The sequence below is a fragment of the Mus musculus genome, chromosome 8 (assembly GCF_000001635.26).
Source record: "Mus musculus strain C57BL/6J chromosome 8, GRCm38.p6 C57BL/6J".
NCBI lineage: Eukaryota > Metazoa > Chordata > Mammalia > Rodentia > Muridae > Mus > Mus musculus.
The window spans coordinates 120,478,494-120,499,297 of NC_000074.6; the positions used below are offsets into that span (position 1 = coordinate 120,478,494).

The 20,804-nt window shown below is 55.0% G+C and overlaps 1 protein-coding gene and 1 long non-coding RNA gene across 7 annotated transcripts in view; one reads left to right on the forward strand and one right to left on the reverse strand.

The window, feature by feature from the left end:
* Window positions 1-20,804, forward strand: part of Gse1 (genetic suppressor element 1, coiled-coil protein) — a 352,883-nt gene that overhangs the window by 249,993 nt on the left and 82,086 nt on the right. Inside the window, exon 1 of one of the 6 annotated variants that reach the window (XM_030243649.1) lies at window positions 10,224-10,658. The exons of 3 other annotated variants lie outside the window; for them this stretch is intronic. In XM_030243649.1, the coding sequence (XP_030099509.1) occupies window positions 10,622-10,658 (37 nt within the window). In that variant the 5' untranslated portion in view covers window positions 10,224-10,621. Of the gene's footprint in view, window positions 1-10,223; window positions 10,659-20,804 lie in introns of those variants that run through there. 2 more of the 6 variants (XM_006531148.4, NM_198671.2) reach the window with 2 other exon arrangements.
* Gm51556 lies at window positions 8,784-11,960 on the reverse strand. The gene is made up of 2 exons (XR_003947480.1): window positions 10,656-11,960; window positions 8,784-10,409 (listed from the first exon to the last, which is right to left on the reverse strand). It is a non-coding gene; the product is annotated as a predicted gene, 51556 (long non-coding RNA).

Here is a 20,804-nt window from a genome sequence, read left to right on the forward strand (position 1 = left end):
TAGTCAAAGATGGTCTCAAAGGGCAGTAATCTGATGATTAGCCTCCAGAGTGCTGGAATTGCAGGTGAATTTTTCCCCCAACAGGCCTCCGTAGGCTGGCCTTGAACTCGGTAGGTAGCCACGAATGTCCCTGAGCTGCTAATCCTCCTCTAGCTCCCAAGTTCCGGCATTACACGTATGCACCTCTATCTGCAGCCTGTTTCTGTAGTAGAAATGGAGCCCCGGGCTTCACATGCGCGCTAGGCAAGCGCTCTATTAGCAGGGCTAACTTTCCAGCTTTTCTTAACTGCTACATTGTTGTTTAGACAGGGTCTTGCTTGCTATGTCGTCTAGGTTCAGAGTCTGCTCAGTAACTCCATCCGCTGCCTCTGTTTCTGCTTCCGCTTTATAACACCTTTAGTGTACAAGGCAGGGCCGAGGTACAGGGAAGCGGCCACCTCACGCAGCAGGGCCAGGGTGCAGGGAGTGGGGAAACCCACACTGAGACCCACAAGCAAAGGAGAAGTGAGCTACACAGGGAAGGCCAACCCTCTTCTTCTGTCTGCTTCTTAAATGTCAGAATACGCAGATGGCGTGCATGCCTGTGTTTCTGAAGCATGGACTCGCCAAACTCGAAGGCCCTCTGATCATTTGGTCCGAGTGACCTACAGAAAGAGGCAGAAGGCCCAAGCAGGCCAGAGCCACAGTTGTAGGGATGGGGCAGAAGGGTGCTGGAACCCGGGTTCCTTGGCCCAGCTGCTTCTTGCTGTCCAGCTGTGTCTGACACCTGGCGACTTACTCCTAGTGGGGAAGACAGCACGGAGGCAATTCGGGGATCGTTTGCCCAGGTGGATATGGGCTTAGCACTCAAGACCAGCAGCTGAAGACATTGTCTTGTCAGTCCGCGTCACATGATCCAGTACCTGGCCTGGATCGGGCTTCTGGGAGCTCAGAGTACTCAGAAGCCGGCCACCTCCTGAGATGTTATCACCGGAAGCTATCCGTTTTAGCCAAATGGAAAAATCAGTAGTGCTGGAGGACTGAGCCCCCAACTTGGTACCTCCGGGGGCCAGAGGAGGGCAGATGCTCCCCGAGACCAGAGAGTGACTGGAGGTGGGCCAGGCCCCAGGCAACTCCAGTTCCACCCTGGGACTGTGTTCCCCAAGGTGGCTATGTCAGGGGACAGACATTTTGACTGTCACACTGAGGCTATCGTTTGATACCCGAAAGCCATAGGGTACCCAGTGGATGGTGCAGGGGGGCTATCTAGACCCAGGATGTTTCCAGGACACTTGTGTTCGTTCAGGCACCAGGAAGGCCAGTTAAGGATAGACAGGCCCTGTGGCCACTGGCAAGGGTCCTGGTGCGACCATAGAGTCCAAGATGTGAGACAGCCAGAGAGAGGCTGGTTTCAGAGATAAGCCCTGTGGTTGGCCAGTCCCCGTGCTGCTTGATGGGAGTTCAGCCCTTTAGCCTGTCTTTGGGAGCCTTCCTCAAAGCATGGCCTTGTCAAGCCTGCTCAAGGGTAGGTCTGGGCCAGAGGTTAGACCCAGCTCCCCAGGGTGGGAGGATAGGGACAATATACACCCTTCCAAGATTGAATGGTTTTCCCTCCTGTGGCATTGTTTTTTGGTTGGTTGATTGTTTATTGTATAGTACTGGGGGTTGAATGTATGGCCTTGTGCCTGCTAAGCAAATACCACTGAGCTGTGTCCTCAGGCCCTCTTTTTATTTTTCTTCTTTCTTACTTTTTTTGTTTTGTTTTGTTTTGTTTTTGTTTGTTTGTTTGTTTCCAGACAGGGTTTCTCTGTGTAACCCTGGCCGTCCTGGAACTCACTCTGTAGACCAGGCTGGCCTCGAACTCAGAAATCCGCCTGCCTCTGCCTCCCAAGTCCTGGGATTAAAGGCATGGGCCACCACTGCCCGGCTTGACTTTTGTTGTTGATGTTGTTGTTGTAGTTCTTCTTCTTCTTCTTCTTCTTCTTCTTCTTCTTCTTCTTCTTCCACTTCCTCTTCCTCCTCCTCCTTCTCTTCCTCCTCCTCCATCCTCTTCATCGTCGTCGTCTTCTTCATCTTCTTCTCCTCCTCCTCCTCTTCCTCTTCTTCTTCCTTCCTCTTTTTGTTTTGAAGACAGAGTTTCTCTGGCCTTGGCTGTTCCAAAATTCAGTCTGTAGACTAGATTGGCCTCAGAGACCCACCTGCTGCCTCCTGAGTGCTGGGATTAAAGGTGTGTGCCATTATCCAACTATTTTTTTGTTTGTTTGTTTGGTTGGTTGGTTTTGTTTGTTGTCTCTTTTGTTGTTGTTGCTTTAAAGACAGGCTTTAAAAGGGAGCTGGGGTGTGGCTCAATTGGTAGAGTGCTTGCTTAGCGTGCCATCCATAGTATTTCATAAACCAGGTAAGGTGGCACCCGTCTGTCATCCTAGCCTTTGAGAGCTCAGGGCACAAGGACCACAAGTCCCAGGTCGTAGGGAACTGGAGGCCAACCTGAGAGGCCCTATCTTGAAAAAACCAAAATAGAGTCAGGCAACTTTCCAAGTTCAAGACCAGCTAGGACTACATACTAAAACCCTGTCTAAATACAACAATAACAAGATTGTATCTAATGTGGCTGCAGCCATAGAGTCCTGGGCAGGAGGAGCTGGGGTTCAAGGCTAGCCCAAGATGTAAGGTAAGCCCTGCCTCAAGAAGTTTTTTTTTTGGGAAAAAAACTGATTCCAAGAGTAAGGAGAAAGTCAAGGCCTGAACAGAGTCCGACCTGCAGAGTCCAGGGATCTGACCCAACACTGCATAGGTAAATCATACAGTCAGTTACAATCAAGCAGGGCCGGCAAAGTGGCTCAGCGGGCAGAGGGGCTTGCCGCCAGACCTGACGACCTGATTTAGAGCCCCAGGATCTGCACTGTGGGAGGAAGGAACCAACTCTGGCAAGCGGTCCTCTGACCTCCCGCACATACCACGGCAGGCACGTCTACACACAAACAAAGACTTTATAACTCAAGTCTCTGGGAGAGGAAGAGGCTCCCCCTGAACCTGTCACTCTATCCGGGGTCCAATCTGTGGGTTTCCTTTTCTGGGCTGTGTGACTTAGGGCTATTTGACTTCTCTGGCCTCCACCTCTCTTGGGAGGAATGGGAGGAATGAGGAAGGACAGGTTTACTTCCCTGGGATGCTGTGTACAGCATCCGTCTTCTTAGAGCTGAAGTATGTGACCCAGAGCCAGGAGAGGAGCAAAGGAGACGGCCGGGCTGTGCCAGACACACTGTTGGGCTCATCACAAAGGTCTCATGTCGGGGAACGCTTGTTACCGGACCGTAAGCATGTGTCCGTGTGATGGACAGCTGGGAAGGCGCGGGGCAAGGTCCTCTACTCTGGATACCGTGGACGAGCTGAATGGGGGTGCTATCTTCAGTACTGGATCTGGGGGGGTCACGAACCCCCAGAATGAGCAAGCAAGGCTTCACTTGAGCATCTCTCCCACCAGGCCCTGGGACGGCAAGTGAGACTTTACATGTTGTTCCTTTGCATAAAACTGAGTCCCAAAACGCAGGTGAGGTGGGAGGAAAGGATGTGGGTCAGGTGACAGACTAGCCACTGTGATTCTCTTTCTTACTGTCACTGCTGCCCTGGGCCTCGCGGAGACTTCAGGGGCCAAAGCCTTTGCTCACAGGAGGAGCTTCTGGAAGGCTGTCTGTCTCTGAGGCAGATAGCCAAGCTGATGGCCTAGGGCCATACCTGTTCCCGAAACCCAGCAGACACGTATGTCACCGTTTAAAACCAGAAGAGTGGCCATGACACTGGTAAGCCCTGTGTCCCGTGGGGTTGTTGGTTTCTGGGTGCCAGGCTGCTGTGGGACCCCAATACTCATTGCCCAGGGCCTGATATAAGCCAGCTGACCTGAGCTCCTCTAGGGACTTGCTGGCCAGGAGCAGGCCACTGTGACAGAGGTGACCAGAGAGATGAGTCCCCTGGAGACTGGTAATGAATCACCACAAACCCTGTGACCTCTGAGAAGCCAGAGACTTTCTGACAGTCCAGTGGCTAGAAGTCAGGTCAAAGTGTCACAGGCCCTGTCCCTTCTGGAGGCAGTGGGAGGCGCTTCAGCCTCTCCAGTGTCTGGGGCTGCCACTCAGTCAGAACTGCTGCTGGTCCTGGCCTCACATGGCTTCTCTCTTATATCACTCTATTCTCTCCTCTTTTTGGTATTCACCGAGTGTGTGTGTGTGTGTGTGTGTGTGTGTGTGTGTGTGTGTATGTGTGTGTGTGAATGTCTGTGTGTGTGTATGTCTGTGGTGTGTGTGGTGTATGTGCTGTGTATGTGTGTCTGTATGTCTGTGACATGTGTGGTATGTGTATGTGTGTATGTGGTGTGTGTGGTGTGTATGTAGTGTGTGTGTATAGTTTGTGTGTGGTTTGTGTATGTGTATGTGCTGTGTATATGTGTGTTGTGTGTGTGGTATATGTGGTATGTATATGTGTGTCTGTATGTCTGTGTGGTATGTGTATGTGGTGTGTGTGTGTGGTGTATGTGGTTTATGTGTGTGTATGTATGTATGTGTGCATGTGCTTGTGCATGTATGTGTACGTGGTATGTGTCTGGTGTGTGTGTATGTATATGTGTCTGTCTATGTGTGCATGTGCTTGTGCATGTGTGTGTATGTGGTGTGTGTGTGTGTGTGTGTGTGTGTGTGTATGTGTGTCTGGTATGTGTGTATGTGTGTCTGGTGTGTGTGTATATGTGTCTGTCTATGTATGTGTGCATGTGCTTGTATGTATGTGTATTTAGTAGAATCTCAATATATAGCCCTGGAAGATCTAGAACTTTCTGTGGTTCAGACCAGGCTGGCCTCACATGCAGGGTGCAGGGACCGTCCTGCCTCTGCCTCCTTGGTGCAGGAGTGAGAGCAGCCCAGCCGAGCTCCCTCCTTTCCAAGCCTTGCTGTCCGCAGCCAGACTGATGGTCCTTTTATCTTCAGCTTTAGCTTTAGTTTTCCAAGTGATAGGCTTACACATGTCCCACCTCACCTGGACCCTTCCGTGGGCCACCCAGCACTCAGGAAGGATCCCACCCACGCTTCACCATACCTGCTCAGCCTCATCTTCAGAACCACGTCACAGGCCCAGGTACCAGACCACATCTTTGGAAGACCACCGTTCAACCCACTGCACAGGGTAGGATAGCACAGGGCTTGGACTCTAGAATTCTTGTGAGATCCCAAAATGGGTAAAACACCTGGTCAGGACACAAGGAGTAGAAAGATGGAAGCCAATCCAGGCACAGATGTCAGGGCCAGCTGTGAGCTCAGGCCTTTCGCTTACAATCTGGGGTTTATCTCAGGGGTTTGTTTGTCACCTAAGCACCAGGGCCAGAGGGAGAAGCGGGTGTGGCTGCTCCCTTTGTGCCCTTGGGCAGTGGACCTCACAGTACTGGGCCTTAGCATGCAGCGTACAGAGTTACAAGACGTGTCTGTTTGGTGGGAGTAGGTAGGGAAGTCCTCCAAATGCTAACAAAGCCACTGAAAGGCAGGAGGATGGAGCCAAACACAGTGAGGTGCACCTGTCACTACTGCTGACATCGCCAGTGTTATATGGTCTTGGGAGTAATCCCAGATGTTTGTGGGGGCCCTGGGCTGGTTAGGTGCTGGAAGCACCCATACCCACTCTTTCCTGGCCCTGTAGGCTCTACTCATTTCTGGCATGAGGCTTCTTTGGGTACACCTCCTCGAGAAGGCAAGCTGGCTGCCTGGCCTAGGGGACCGCACATGCATGCTGGCATGCATGCATGCATGCACGATCCATCCCAATTTCCAGATGAGGAGACAGGGTACTCAGGGCTTAGGAATAGACCTCCAGGGCTCAAACTCCAGATCCGGCATCTGCTTCCCCATGCCTCACTTGGAGAATGGAAGAGCAGGGTGACAGGGATACTCCAAAGGATTCTGTGGGTTGTTTAAGAATGCTCAGAGCAGCGCCTGGCCCACACTGGGCATCTGCTGCCCGACTGCCCTGCCAGAGGGGACAGACAGGCATCTGGAGGATCCAGCATGTCCCAGGAGCCATGCAGACTTGGCCCTGCAGCCTCCACTCTTTTCTGGAGTCTGTGGCATGAGACTTCCTTGTGTGCAGCTCCTCAGGAAGGCAGGCTGGCTGCCTGGCCTGGGGGACCGCACATGATAGGCGATGGGTACAGCTGACAGAGAACCGCCTGCCTAAGCATGTGTACGGGGCTATTTTTATTGTGTTCAGCTGGCTGGCGCTGGCTGGGCTCTGCCTGAGCCCTGGCAAGGGTGGCCCTGCTGCAGGGAGTGTGGGGGCCTCTCTGTGTTGAAGGGGCAGCCAGTATGGCAGGCAGCATCTTCAGAGAGGAGACCTGCTGGTGTCATGCATCTCTGCAGGGCAGCCTGAAACCCCTACCTTCTTTTCTATGGGCGAATGGGGGTTGTCAACCCCTCTCCTCTCTAACCTTGGGTGGCTTTCACTGTGGTCTGTCTCTCTGGAGGTAAGAGGAAAGATGCCATGTGGTGTCCCGGCCTCCCAAAAGTCCCAGAGGAAGGATGGTTCCTGGGTGGTCCAGTTTCCTAATTGCTGCTGTTTCTCCATCAGAGACAGAGACAGAAACAGAGACAGAGGGAGAGGAGATACTGGCTCATCATGCTCTGGGGGAGGAGAGAGGTAATGACCACCTTTTTCTGGCGTAAAACATAGGAGGGCAACAGCCTAATACAAACACCCACAGCCAGCACTGGTGTGTCCGCATGGCTGTGGTGGGAGCGAGTGCTGGGCACATGTCCCAATAGGAAGGAGGCCACAGACATGCCTGGTAGAGGGCTGGCTCCCCATGGGGATATGAATGGCTGTAGTGATGGGGTCCACCCACCACAGCAAAGCCACAGGGGCCAGTGGGAAAGAGAAAGTGCAGCCAGATACCCTGTTCAGCCACATTAGGCAAACAACTCAACCATTCAGAGAGAGCCAGCACCCGCGCTGGCTGCTGCTGGGGGGTGGGGGTGGGGGTGGGCGGGACTTTGTGTTCTTAGATGTTTTGGCACCAGGTTTATTTGGGGGGGGGTCTGTGGGGTAACTACTCTTGCCCCTGTAGAATGGAGAGAGCTCCACCCTTCGGAGGTCCCTATCACCAGGAAACATTACTAACCTACTCTGAGCCTTGACTCAGGGGTGAAGGAACTGAGCTAGATCAGTAACATCATACAGCTAGTCTCCTTCCCCAGGGTGTGGCTCGGTGCAATTAGGACTTGGCCTGCACGGGCTTCGATAATTGGATGCAGGCATTGGGCTTCTTATTAGGAGAGAGAGAGGTTCTTCTTCGGGAGGCTCAATGATAGAGGGATGATAAGCAGCGCTGCCCCGCCATCAGGAGATCCTCTCTGCCTGCCCTTCCCACTCGTGGCCTCTTCACAAGCCAGGCCCAGGCCTCCCCTGCCTCAGTACGGGTCCCCAATAGTCCCCGAGTGGCTGGCACAGAAGCGAGGTAGTTTGGAATCCAGTCTGGACAGCCTTCTCCACAGGTGGCTTCAAGGATGCTCTTTTCAGGATGACTTCTCCTACTTTAGCAGGGGAAGGAAGGAGGGGTGCCCAGCCTATTGGGGGAGCATCCTCCCTCTGTACCCTGCCTGTGATTGGCCCATAATTACAGGTTTATTGCCTGTATAGCTATTGTGTAATGACATGTTTGCAAATTAATTTTTATGGCTCCTGCCATTAGCATATACAGTGGAGGAAGGTTTCGTATTAATTACTACTGTTGTTCCCGTAATCCCGGGGAATTAAAAACCAATAAAAGAGTGACAACACAAACTGATAGTTTAGGGTCTTTTAAAAATAGTTTTTATTCGTTTCCCTGAAGTACAGCTAGAGCTTGTGAGGGGTCGGGAAGTTGGGCGGGGGCTGGGAGTGGGGTATGTGTGTGAGCGGCGCCTGGTCCCTTCTCCTTCACCTAGCCCAAGAGTGCGGGCAGGTGATGGATGCTATGACCCTAGACCCCCGAGTCCGGCCTGTGTGTCCTCGCCTCGCAGGCAGCCCCGGAAACAAAGGGCGGCAGCCTAGGGCTTGACGCGACCTCTGGGGTCATGCGTAGCAGAGCGGCTAGAGGCCAGCAGCGGCGCCTTCCTGCTACTTGGGGCCCAGGCGCCCTCCACGGGATCGCGCTCGTCTGGTCTGCTGCAGAGGGGGGCGCAGCAAGGATCAGAAGGCTTGGCCCCCACCTCCCTCAAAGTGCCCTCTAGAGCTCTCCCCTAGAGGCCTGTAATCTGAGAGTGACCCGAATTCACCGGGTTTATTCGGATCTCAGGGCCACTGGTTGTGGACCCCTGATGGGTGAGGTTAGAGGGCCAGGGCAGCAACCCTAGCCAGGCGCGACAATGGCTCCTACTGTGCGTACCTGCGGACTAGGACCTGAGGATCTGGGGTCAAAAGGTGACCATTAGTGTCACAGAGTCACACAACCCCAGGTAGTCGCGCCACGGCGGTAGGGAGAGCTTCCATAAAAGGCCTTGAAAAACAAATGGTCGCATCTTGATACTTGCTTTGCCGCGTGCGTTTAGTAGTAGGGGCTGGTGTGTGGGTAAATGGACGCTGTCTCTTTAAAATCGCTGGGCTGGACAATGAGCGCACAGGATGTGGTTTGGCGGCAGGGTTTTTTCCCCTTCGATTTGGGGAATTATCACTTGGGGCCTTCTTGAGCTGGTGTGAACGCGCGGCGGCTGGGGAGGGGAGATACAGGCGCCACACTAACGCTCAGTGCAGTCGGTCGTTTGCTTAAACCAAATTAGCCGGGCTCTCGTTACTATGGTGCAGCCGGGGCTTGCAGAGTCCCAGTAATAGCATTTATTAGGTCTGTTTGCCTGGAAGCATGCCTTCCCGGATCTGATAATGCCCGGGTGCAGGAGAGTGTGGGAGATGGTATCAAGCATTTGATTACACTTGCAACAGGGATTTTTTAAGGGGTAGGGCGTGGGGGGAGGAAAGGAAAGAGAGAGGCCAACCGCCGGCCTTAGCTCTCCCGGGCGCGGTCTCCGCAGCCCGCTGCGGGCTGCACAAAGGGCGGCCCCGGCCTCCCCGGGGCACGGTCGCGGGGGGGAGGTCGTGCTCCGGGCTCCCGCAGCTGTCAGACGTGGGTGGGGAGGAGCGAGGGCGGGCCGACGGCCAGAGCGCGGAGTTGGGCAGCCAGAGGGGGCCCCGGCGGCGCCCGCAGTCGCCCACTGTTTGCAAACGGCCGGCTCCCGGGCCGAGGGGAGCACCCTGCAGTCGGAAGTGGGAGCATCCGCCTGGAGCCCTGGGCAGCGGGTCTGATCCGTAAGGCTCTGAGGCCGCGCACGGGCAGGTCGCAAGTGGAACTCTCGTCACCGCGGCGCGCAGCCGGGAGCTCCAGGAGGACGCGGCGCAGACGGAAGGAGCCGCCCGCCGCTGCGCCCCTTCCCTTTCGCTTTCATTAGGGGAGACAAATCTGCTGTCAGGCAGCCAGCTTTCCAATTTACCGATAATGATTCTTGCATGAAAATTGATCGAGGGGCTCTCCACCGCCGCGCGCTCTCGCCTCCCGCTCTCCTGCTCCTGCCGGCTGCGCCCCCGCGAGTTCCTCCTCCTCCTCCTCTCCCTCCTCCCCACCCCCTCCGTCTGAGTCAGTGGTGGGACGCCGGGCGGGGAGATAACCAAAAAGGGGGGGGTGCTGGTGGTGAGGGGGGGAGGGGAGCCTGCCCTCACCAGCGTCCCTAGCCCAAGACTTGTTTGTCGCCGCTGCCTCTCCCATTGACGAGGCGAAATCTGCCCCCTCGGTACTTCTTGGCTGTTTGGGTATTAATTTTCTCCACCCCCCAGCACCCCTGCCGAGCGCCCCCCTCCTCCTCTCCGCACCCCGCCCCTCCTCACCCAGTAGCTAAGGGGAAACGAAAACAAAGCCGATTTCTCCTTGGCAACCAGATGCCCCCTCCCGCCGCCCCCCTTCCTTTTCCCTTCTGGTTCTGAACGTGAAACCCTGTTGGAAACAGGTCTCTTGACCCTCGCCCTTGACATTCAAATGGCTGAATGGAGGCGAGATTGCTGTTCGCACGTCTTAGGGGGTGCTTTTTTTTCTCTCCCTTTTCCTCTCTCTCTCCTGTCTCTTTTTCTTTCCAATGAGTAATCCCTAAAGACCTTAACCCCCCAATTTCATCACCCTCACCGCCCCCCTTTATTTTTCTCTCTCCTCTTCTGCTCTCCCGCCCTCTTCCCTCCGCCAGCTCCCCCTCCTTTTTTTTTTTTTTTTTTTAATTTGCATCTCAAGTCCAAAAGGCAGAAAATACACACGCGGCGAAGACGCCGGGCCGCCGTGGAGGCTCCAGCCCTTCCTTGGTCAATTACCTCACTGTGGATCTGCTCCGGCCGAGGTGGCCGAACCTGCCCGGGCGCTGGACGGAAAGGCAGCCTTTGATCATCTCGGAGAAGGAAAAGGAAAAAACACAAACTGGTTTCTACCCACGGTGCTCCGGGGATCGCTCTTCTGCTTTTATTTTATTGTTTTGGACATTTTTGAGCGCCGTGGCTTGGACGCTGGTTTTGTTTCATTGCTGGGCTTGATTTTTTTTTTTTTTTCCCCTCATTTCCTTCTTCGTCCCTCTCTGGCCACTATGGAATTCTAACCTGAGCCATGTTCGGACTGAAGCCGCCTCTCTATTACTTACCAGGTAAGCGAGTCGTGCGCCAGGTCCTCGGGTCCCAAGACCAGGGCGCGTAGGGGCGCACAGGGGCGCGCTGCTCGGCTGCCCGCTCAGTGCGCGCTGCCGCGTGGGGCGCCCGGCCCGGTGCGCGTCTCGCTCCTTTTGTCTGCGCGGAGCCGGCGGCGCTGCGCCCCGGGCGGGATCGCGCGGGTGTGAAGTTACTTTCCCGCGGGCGGCGACCTGGGGGCCCCGGCCCCGCCGCCCCCTCCCGATTCCCTGGAAGGTTTTGTTGTGCGAGGCCGGGAGGGGCCGTGGCCGCAGTGCGCGCGGCTTCCTGTTTCCTGCGCCTCGGTGCGCGCTGACAGCCGCTGCCATGCAACTTTCAGTTTCGGGGGCCACCGCGGGAGAGATGGGGAGCCCCGCCACCCTTAAGATGCTTGCGCGCGGGCGCGAGGGAAGCTAGAGAGCCCGGAGCGAGCAGGCAGGCGTGGGAACCCGGCCCTCCTGGTGGCTTCCCCCTCGGGTACCCCCTCGGGTCCGACTGCACGTGACCGCAGGTCGAGAGGGCTGAGCTGCGTGTGGCCGCTTCTTCTAAGAATGCTGGGTTTTTTTAATCTTCTTTTTTTTTTCTCTAAGCCCTGGCACACAGTTTCTATTGAAGTTGAGGCGTCTGTGGGGTGCAGAAATGTTGGGGTGCTGAAGGAGCAGAGGGGCGGCCTTCGTGCATGACATGGTCTGCTCTTTTCTGCAGATGATTTGGGAATAGTTTTGCTAGGAAACGTAGGAAACGTGCACGTGGCTGGGTGTTGGGTTAACATTGCCTCCCCCCGTCCCCACTTGTGTGTTGTGTGGATCCTGTGGCTCTTGCCAGATCTCCACCAACCTGGAGTCCAGAGAAGGAGATGTGGGCCAAGAACCTGCCTGGGCAGGACTCAGCTACAGGGAGCTGGCCCTAGTCGTCCTGACCTAGGGCACACGTTGTAACTGAGTTAATGTAGCAGAGATGAAAGGTCGCAAGGAAAAGCGGGTGGAGGAGGCAGTTCCGACTGCAGGACGGCTGTAGGTGGCTCTGGGCGTTCCTTTGCGGATGCTTCTATGTCCAGCCCTACCTGGTGGCAAGCCTGTTCTGTTCCTGGGGTGTCCAGTCCTTGCTGTTGTTTATATTGAGACAGGGTCTCACGATTTAGCTCTGGCTGGCCTGGAACACGTAGATTCCCCTGCCTCAGCCTCACCTCCACCAAAGTGCCGGATGAAAGGTGTGTGTGCCACAGGGTCTGGCCCCAGGCTGTTTTTATTGGAAGATTTTCTCCACGCACCTCCCTCTCTTCCAGGGCCTGAAATAGCAATTGTCAAACCTCTAGCTGGGCTCTCCCCTTCCTCCGTGTTCAGTTCATTTCGGTACTTCCTTCCATTTGGTCTAGCTAAAATTAGAGCCCGGAATCCCCAGCTTCCAGCAGGGTTATCTCTGCAGGAGGGCAGGTGCCCTCTGCAGCTCTGCCGGCTCCCCATGGGAAGGTGTGTGTGGTAGCCTCTTCACAGAAGTGTGCAGACTGATTCTGCCAGTGCTTCCTGTTAGCCTTGACAAGGAGAGCAAAGATAGGTACTTTCTTTTTGTATTCCCAAGCGCCTCTCTGGGGCCTTGGAGCTAGCTGGTGGTATGAGAGGAACCTCTGTAGTTAAGTACTGGGCGGCTCACAAGCACAGGTGTTTGAAATCTGCACCCCACGCCACCTGACATCCAAGGGCCGGCTGGTATATTAGCTTGTCAGGTGACCCATTCTTTATTTACACAGGGAGCCTCAGACCGAGAAGGAGGAAGTGTCAGACTGGGGAGTTCAAAGCAATTAAAAGAATCAGCCTTGGCTGGGATTAGGCCCTAGGCAGGCAGGCGGGTGTCAGCAAGGTGAATCCTGCTTGTCCTGATCCTTCAGGGAGGGAAGGACTTGGCTCTCCTCCCCAGGGAGGAGGGCTCAGATAAATTAGCCACAGGTTGAAGGGTTTTCTCCTACTGAAGTTTATTTTTTGACGGTCCCTGCCAAGGTTTTCCATCCTGTGAGTTTAGGGTAGAATTGGAGCTCAGGTGCACCTTGAGCTGTAGGTAGGTAGTTTGGGGACTCTCCCATACACCCCATGGGGTGGGTACTGATATCTCACCCTGCTGGCCAATCTGCCCAAGAGGCCCAGTCGTTGCCCATTCTGGAAGTGTCAGGGCTGGGCTCTGCTGTCAGCCACTTCAAGAGGGGATTTCCAGGCCTGAGAACAGTGGGTGTCTGGTTGGCTGTGGTCAGTAGCTTTAGTTGAGAGTCAAGTGTCTTGACCCTTAGAGGGACCTGGACTCTGAGTTGTAGGTTTGTCCCAAGACTCTGGATTCTGTCCTCAAGATCTGGTCCCATCAAGGTGGCTGTAACCAACCACCAGGGGACAGGGTCCAGAATCTATCCACCAGCTACTGTGGGGGAGAGGGAGGGTGGCCACGTTCAGGTTGGCCCTATTTTCGGTCTTCTCTTGCCACACTGGACAATGGGTCTGAAGTCCAACCCAGTGTGTTCCCAGCCTCAACCTCGGCAGGTAAGGAAAGTTCCCAGAAGTCCTTCGGTTTTCCTGTCTCTTGACTTGGATCCACTGTGCTGTCCTCCTAAGATTCAAAGTCTCCTGGTATTAAGTCTCTGTTGGCATGAGGTGCACCTGTGCTCGCATGGAGTCCCTGAAGGTTCTCTGACCACATAGGTTGAGCAGTGCTCATGTAGCCCAGACTAAACTGACCAGGCCGACCAGATGCTGCTCTACTATTGGGGGGGGGGGGGAATGAACTGTGATTTGTTTTGATTTTTGAGAGTCTCATGTAGTCTGGATTAGCCTGGAACTTGCTGTGTGACCCAGGTTGGCCTCAAATTCCCTATGCACCTTCCTCCACCCCACCCCACCCCACCCCACCGCTAGGTGTTATGGTATAGAGTCAATCTCCACACAGGGGTAGCCATCAAGCTTGTGAAGGTTTTAATCAGGTGTGGTTACAAGGATGAAATCTTTTGCAGAAATTCACAGAACTTAGTGGTCTAGGCGGGACTTGAACTTGGGCCAGTCTGGCTGACTTTATAGTAAGAAGTGACTTGCTGACTAGAGGGTCAATCAGCTCCTCGTGCAAAGAGAAGAAGATGCAGGATCTGGGGCTGTGCCCCCCCCCCATCTTCCTGACGGTGACAGATGGTAGTCTTTCTCTGGGGTCCCCTATCTGGCTTTCCTCTGTGTGCACAGCTTACTGGATACCCCTGTCCCTGAACGCCACAGGACTTTGTGATCCCTGCAGGCGGAGACTGACTGTCTCCTTTTTGCTTGGCCTGCTGCCAGACCAATAACGACAGTCGTAAAAATAAAAAGGATAATAAAATAAGGAGGAGGAGGCTGTGGCCACTTCACATAAGGCTTGTTCCATGCCAGACTTGCTAATTCGCCGGACGATGCTGGGAGGTCAGGCGAGGGCTGTCCCACTTGACTGCAGAGGAAACTGAGGCACAAGGGAGGCCGAGGTCACTGGAGTGGCAAAAGGCACAGCAAGAGCCTCAGCTGGGCCCTAACCCCTGACCCCGGGGCAGTCTGGCTCCAGAGTCTCTGCTTAATAAATATTTGTTGACCGGTCAGGGAGAGATGGCGGCTGGTATTGGCAGTGGTGCCCTCCTGGGGCCCCTTATCTTGTTCCTGACTGTTGGCTGACCCTGCCCTGGCCCCAAGATGAACTCTTGATGACCTCACCTCCCTCTGGATTCCCAGTCCGTAGCCAGGAAGGATGCTCTGAGACCTGCCATGAAGGGACTGGGGTCTGAGAGCACCATGGCTAGTGGCGGTACTTAGCTTTATATCTGTTGGGACATCTTCTGTGCCCAAACCTGCCCCTTGAGGTCATAGTGAGTCATTCAGAGATAGAGGACCAGGCTGACCCGACGCCTTTATGCCTTTCTGAGCAGCTTACCCTGTGCTAGCTTAGTCTATGCATAGAGTCAGGATAGTGGAAGGATAAAGGTCCCCAGAGATTGCTCTCCAGAGTGTTCCAACCTGTGTACAAGGCTAGGTGTGGACTGTGCCCAGCATGGGTTGGGGGTGTGTGTGTACAAGCCAGCCAGCCAGCCAGGGCAGCCTCCCTTGCCAGTTTACACCTACACCTGGGACTTGTGGGATCCTAAAGAAACCCTAGAGACCTGCTCTTGGGTCAGGCTGAGCCTGGGAAGGAGGTTTGGCCATTTTCGAAGTGACAAGAGTCCTTACTTACAGCTCAGACACAGTGGTGGGCTACATGGGGCTCACAACTAGCACCTTCAGGGCGGTCACTAATTTCAGACACCCCTGAGAACTGGGGAAGGACTGCTACGTTTGGATCTGGGAAAGCCAGGGGCCCTTTTGTCTCAGTGAGGTCAGGGCCTGGTCTGGCTCTCACCTCTGCTCAGTGAGACGGTCATTAGGATTCCACCCTGGCTTCCGTGCATCTGCAATGCCATGGGTGGGAATCGATTGTCCCTTGTTCCAACTCCTTATCTTCGTGACTCTTCCTGCTCTGGGAGCAAATGGTCTGGAGGACACTTGCATCTGCCTGGAGGGGGAGGAGAATGGAGGCTGTATTTCCTCCCTAGAGTAAGGTGGGCAGTGGGAGGGCCTAGCCAGACAGACTGTCCCTGGCAGAGCCAGCCTGGGGCCAGAGGGTCTCTGCCTCTGTAGCATTTACTCCCAAGACCTGTGTTCTCTGTCTGCCTTCCCCATGGGGTGAAGTGCCAGGGTCCAGTGAGCTCTATTTATATGTTTACCTCGGCATTTTGCAGCCAAGGACACCTGCCAGGAAGGCTCTCAGGCCAGCGCCTTCCACTTTCCTGGGGACTGACTCTGGGGGAGGTCGGTGCTGCCCCAGTCGACTCGTTAGGAAGGGCCGTGCAGGGTGTCCTTTTTTGCCACACTGGGGTTTGAACCCAGAGCCTTGAACTTGCCAGGCAAGTGCTCTACCAAGTCACACGCCACCCACCTCCCAGTCCTTCTTTCATTCTTTAGCTTTGAGACAAAAAGGCTTGCTAAGTAGCTGTGGGTGGGCTTGAACTTACTCTGCACCTCAGGATGGCCTGAGCTTTGTAATTTACAGTCAGCTGCTCCAGGCCTCGTAGCCGTGTGTGTGTGTGTGTGTGTGTGTGTGTGTGTGTGTGTGTGTGTGTGTATCTAGAGATGGTTCACAGGGCCTCAAACATGCTAGACAAACACTACACTCCAGACCCTGAAGTGGCTGACCTTTCTTCAGAGAAATGGATGGTAGAACTTAGCTTTTTAGGGGCGATCCCCAGAGGACGGGCGACTAAGTGCTTGGGAACTTTTCCCTTATTGGTGGTCTATGCACTGAAGTGGACTCGCCAGGGGCCAGGCCGCAGGCGGGAAGAGGGGAGTCGAGTGTGAGGGAATAATTTAGATATCGTGGTCTTTCTTCTTTTTTTTAAGAGCCCCATATAGATTTAAGGTCCTTTTGTTAATTTAGGAACATAAAACCGTGATGTGCAGCTTGGTTTGCTCGTAAAATTACAAAGTGTGGCATATTTAGATCCCCGAAGGCATGGGGTAAAAGGGAAGGAATGGGTGAGAATTTTTTTTAATATGTCTTTGGGGAGATTCATTTTTCTGGCCTTCCCCCCTCAACAGTGCCAGGCCCTCTACAGCTCCACAGGGCCCCATCGATGCCTTCCGAGTTGGGTGGGACTCAGCTGGAAATGGGGGTGTTTGGCAAGCAGCCAGGCCCAGATCCTGCCCCCAGTCCCCAGGCCTGCTGCCCCTGGATTCCCTTGTCTCGTTGGATCATGCTCGCTCTGCCTTCCTCCCGTCCCCCGCCCGCAGCGAGGCCGGAAGTGCCCTCTGACCAGTCCTGGCCCACTGCCCAGCCAGCCTTTGGCTACCGGCTTAATGGTCTGTACGGTCAGGAAGTCACCGGACCCTTGGTCGTGGAGGAGGACAGGCTGCCGAGCCCTCCTCGTCTATGGGGACCAGTGTTGCCTGGCTCTCCTCCCTGACAGGCAGTGTGGGCTGGGTCCATGGGCTCCTGGCCCGGGTCAGCCTCTGCTGGGCCACTCTGAGTGGCCCACTGTTGCTTCTCACCAGGAGCATGTGTGCCTGGCCTAGTTCCACGCTCTGTGAGGTGGAACATGGATTGAATATCAGGGTGACAAGCGTCTGGGGCTTTCCTGTTCTGTAGACAAGGGGAAGGTTCAGTTTGAGTCAGGGAGCAGAGGCTGTGTCTAGGAGGAGACCCCCAGTCCCTTCCCCTTGGTGGTATTTTTATAGCAAGGCTCCCGAGCCTGTGAACCGTCCAAAAAACAAAACAAAACAAAAAACTCAGCAGGGCTCTTGTAGAAGTCAAGGGTTCCAATGGGGGCAGGGTTGGGGGGGGGGGTGGAGTTTTTTTGTAGCAGCCTGATGATATGCGGCCTGTGTCTCATTCTGTGGCTTGGGAGCAGCTGGGGAACCGGACCTTGTCCTTATGGCCCAGGCTGGGCTCTACAGAAGGAGGCAGGGCAGGTACTGGGCCAGACTTTTGAGGCTATGACATCTGTGGGAGTGGTAAGGGACTTTGAGGCCAGTAGGGCGTTGGGACTACTCTTGGGAATGTCATCACACCTCTGATGTCAGTGAGCTGGGTTCTGTGAGCTGAGGGGGACCCAGAGTTGTGGGGTTTGTTTTTCTTTGTGTTTGTGGACGTGTGCATGCTACTGCACACACGTGGAGGTCAGAGGACCACTTGTGGGTGTCGGCTCTCACCTTCCACCATGTGGGATTGAACCCAGGCTGTCAGGCTTGGCAGCAGGCACCTTAGCCACTGAGCCAGTTTGCCAGCCTCACCTAAAATTTTTTGTTTTTGTTGTTGTTTAGTGTGTTTGTTTGTTTGTTTGTTTTTTGGTTTTTCGAGACAGGGTTTCTCTTTATAGCCCTGGCTGTCCTGGAACTCACTTAGTAGACCAGGCTTGGCCTCGAACTCAGAAATCTGCCTGCCTCTGCCTCCCGAATGCTGGGATTAAAGGCGTGTGCCACCACGCCCGGCTTGTTGTTTAGTTTTTGTTTACCTATATTTATTTGCTTTTGGTTTCTCGAGACAGGGTTTCTCTGTGCCCCTGATTGTCCTAGAACTCGCTCTGTAGACCAGGCTGGCCTTGAACTCAAGAGATCTGCCTGCCTCTGCCTCTGCCTCTGCCTCCTGAGGGCTAAGATTAAAGGCGTGGGCCATCATTTCCTAGTTGACCCGAAATTTTGGAGCTGTCAACTAGCCCAGGTGCATGGAAGTACAGAGGAGAAATCCCAGAGGATTGCCTTGTCCAGAGGCACCTGTAGTTTCGAGAGATCTATGGGGGTGTAGAGAGCCAGGATTCGGCACTGGGTGGCTAGAGCCCCCCTCACTCCCCCAAAAAAGAGAAGATGTTAGCGTAGTGGGATCGGAAGGTCCTGAGGCACCAGGGATGGTATGGCTGTCGGGGAGTGGGGGGAAATAGGTATGCAGCCGGACAGCTGGAGAGTAGCGCATGCGTACTGGGGCCGATAAGTATGGCGCAGGACAGGTGAAGAGCAGCGCATGCGTACTGAGGCCATCCCTACCGTAGATCCTCTGGCTGCTGGGTGACCCATGTAGAGGAGACCACCATGGCTCTGGGTGGCTGCTCTGTGGAGCGGAGCCATGCCAGTTGGAGACCGTCCGTGGGGCTATGAGGTCCACTCATGGCTGTCTTGCCTGGTGACCTTGTTTCTGCACCTTTGGGAACTGGAGGGTGGTAGAGTGGTAGTAGGGGGTTAGAGGGTGTCTGAGGGTCTGCAGCTTGTTCGAGGTCAGTCCGCTGCAGCGCTGCCTAAGCACAGAGCCTAGTGGGAGTCAGGGCTGAGTACCTGCTACCTTCTTGGATGTGTTACTCTGGGCAGGTTACTTAACCTCTCTGTTTCCTTGTGTGTTTCCCATGTGTACTCGGGGCCAGCCGTGCCACCATGTAAGGTTGTTTGTCCTGAGCATTGGTGAGTGCACATGCAGGAACCAAGGATGAAATGCTCTGGAATGGAAGGAAGTCTGCATTCTCCTTGGAGTATGTATGAGTTCTCAACTGTGGCTTCAGGCCGGTGTCAGAGCAGAGGCCCGCCCCAGGTTGGTGCTGGAAGGAAGGCATTACTTATGGACTCCTGCAGGATGCCAAGGAGCCCAGGCTCTCAAAATGGTCACCAGTGACAAGTCCTAGATACGATAATAGTTCACTCTGGAGACCCATACTGGCCTGTGGCCCACACCAGCAGATCTCAAGTCTTCTGGGATAGAAAGTTTTTCTGGCTGGATCGTCCCCAGGGAGAAGGTTATAGGGTACTAGATTCTTCTAAAAGCTTTTGCCTCTTGCCCCCCCTGAAGGCTCCAGCCTCACCCAGCAGCAATGGAGCCCCAGGCAGACGGCACCTCATCTCCGACCAGGCCTCCTTTGAACTGGCCCCCAACGCCGCCCACCCCCTTGTCACTCTGGCTTGTAATTCATTCAGGATTAGCTCCCAGGCCTCTCGTGGGCCTAACTTCTGTTGTCTTGGAAACCGTGTCAACCGTTTGCTGGTTTCTGTGATTATCTGACAAGAGAAGGGGGGGTGCAGCAGGGACATGAAAGAGCGTAAGGGGAGACAGCATGGGTCTTAATGGAGCTCTCTGCGGAGGCCTGGGAGGCACGGAGGGGATGAGGTGCCCTCAGGCCTACAGCTGTGTGCCAGGGGCTCCCGGTGGGGGCTCTCACCACTTCCTGCCACTCTGGGGAGCTGAGAGAATCACCCCCTCACCTCACCTCACCTTTATTTCCTCTATCTCAGATCCTCTGAGGCCCAGAGACAAGGTGCTATTCTCTTCTCCCACCTCTCTGCTGGGAAAGTTCCCTTGTGGGCTTCTCCAGACACAGCAACACTGGGAGGCTGGGGGAGGCGGGTACCACCACTTGAGAGGAAGCTGAGTGTGTAGACCATAAGCCCACCCCAGGATGCTGGGAACTGGACGCCAGATGGGGTCAGGATGGCACCAGTGTGCCATTGTGGGCTGGCCTAGGGCCTTCTGTGCCTGACATTGCAGCCACAACTAAAAGATGAGAGGGGCACTTGTCTTGTGAAGGGCCCTCTTCTCCCCCTCCCCCGTCCCCCCATTGGCTCTGGCTACAGGCGACGACAGTCTCAGTGGTCCCAGATGAAGCACCCTCTTCCATGGGGTTCTCAGTGTGGTCTGGGATTCCTCACAGCCTCTGATGTCATGGCAGGGGCTGTGGTGGCTTATGCAGAGAAGAGGCCCCATGACCCCCTGCCTCCCAGGGCCTGGCCTCAGATATCAGGGCCTCTTCCACGCCACACTCAGTCCGTTAGCAGAGAGGGAGGAGCCCCACCAGGCTGGGCTCAGCTGGAAGGAATCCATCCCTTGATAGGGTGGGAACCACGCTGAAGAGAAGATAGGATGGAGATGTGGAAGCTGCCAGTTGGGAGGATAGTCAGCCTGTCTCTTGCAAGCTCTTCGGAAAGCCAGGTAGGAGGCCTGACCTCTGGGACTGGGACTAGACTCTGTCCTCTAGGGAGCCTGCCTTTGGGGTTTCCAGACAGTCTAGGTTGTGGGCCTAGAGCAGTCTTGGATCTCAGTGTGGAAGCTGGAAAGTCCTGCCTTGAGGGTTTACAGTGGGCCTGTGTAGCTGCCCCTTGAAGGTGGTGTGAGGGTCTGCACACAAGAGCCCAGCTCTGGTCACAGGAAGAGCAGCCCCTCCCTGGAGTGAGGGGCCGGTTAGATGCCTTTGGGGGGAGCCGCTAATGAGCCACATCTGATTTTTTATGAACCTCCCTGGTAAATTATTAATTTGGGCCAGAAATGAAAGTGTGGAATCGGATAAGCTCATGAATATTCATGGCCGAATCGAGCACGGGTTGATCAGTGGCTGGAGCGGCCAGCCAGGCTCCTGACCCAGATACAGGGCAGAGCTCTGGGAGCCTCCCCTCCCCCTGCTCGGGTTGTAGGTGGGGCTGGTGACTCACAACTCACACACAGTAGTGTCTCACGCTGGAATGACAGGAGCAGAAGTCTGAGGCCCCTGCCGCTAGTCAGAGCCATGCCTCCCCATTTCTAGATGAGGGTCCCCTCAGAGGAAGACCTTTGGGTCTGGGAAACTGATGTTAGGGCCACTG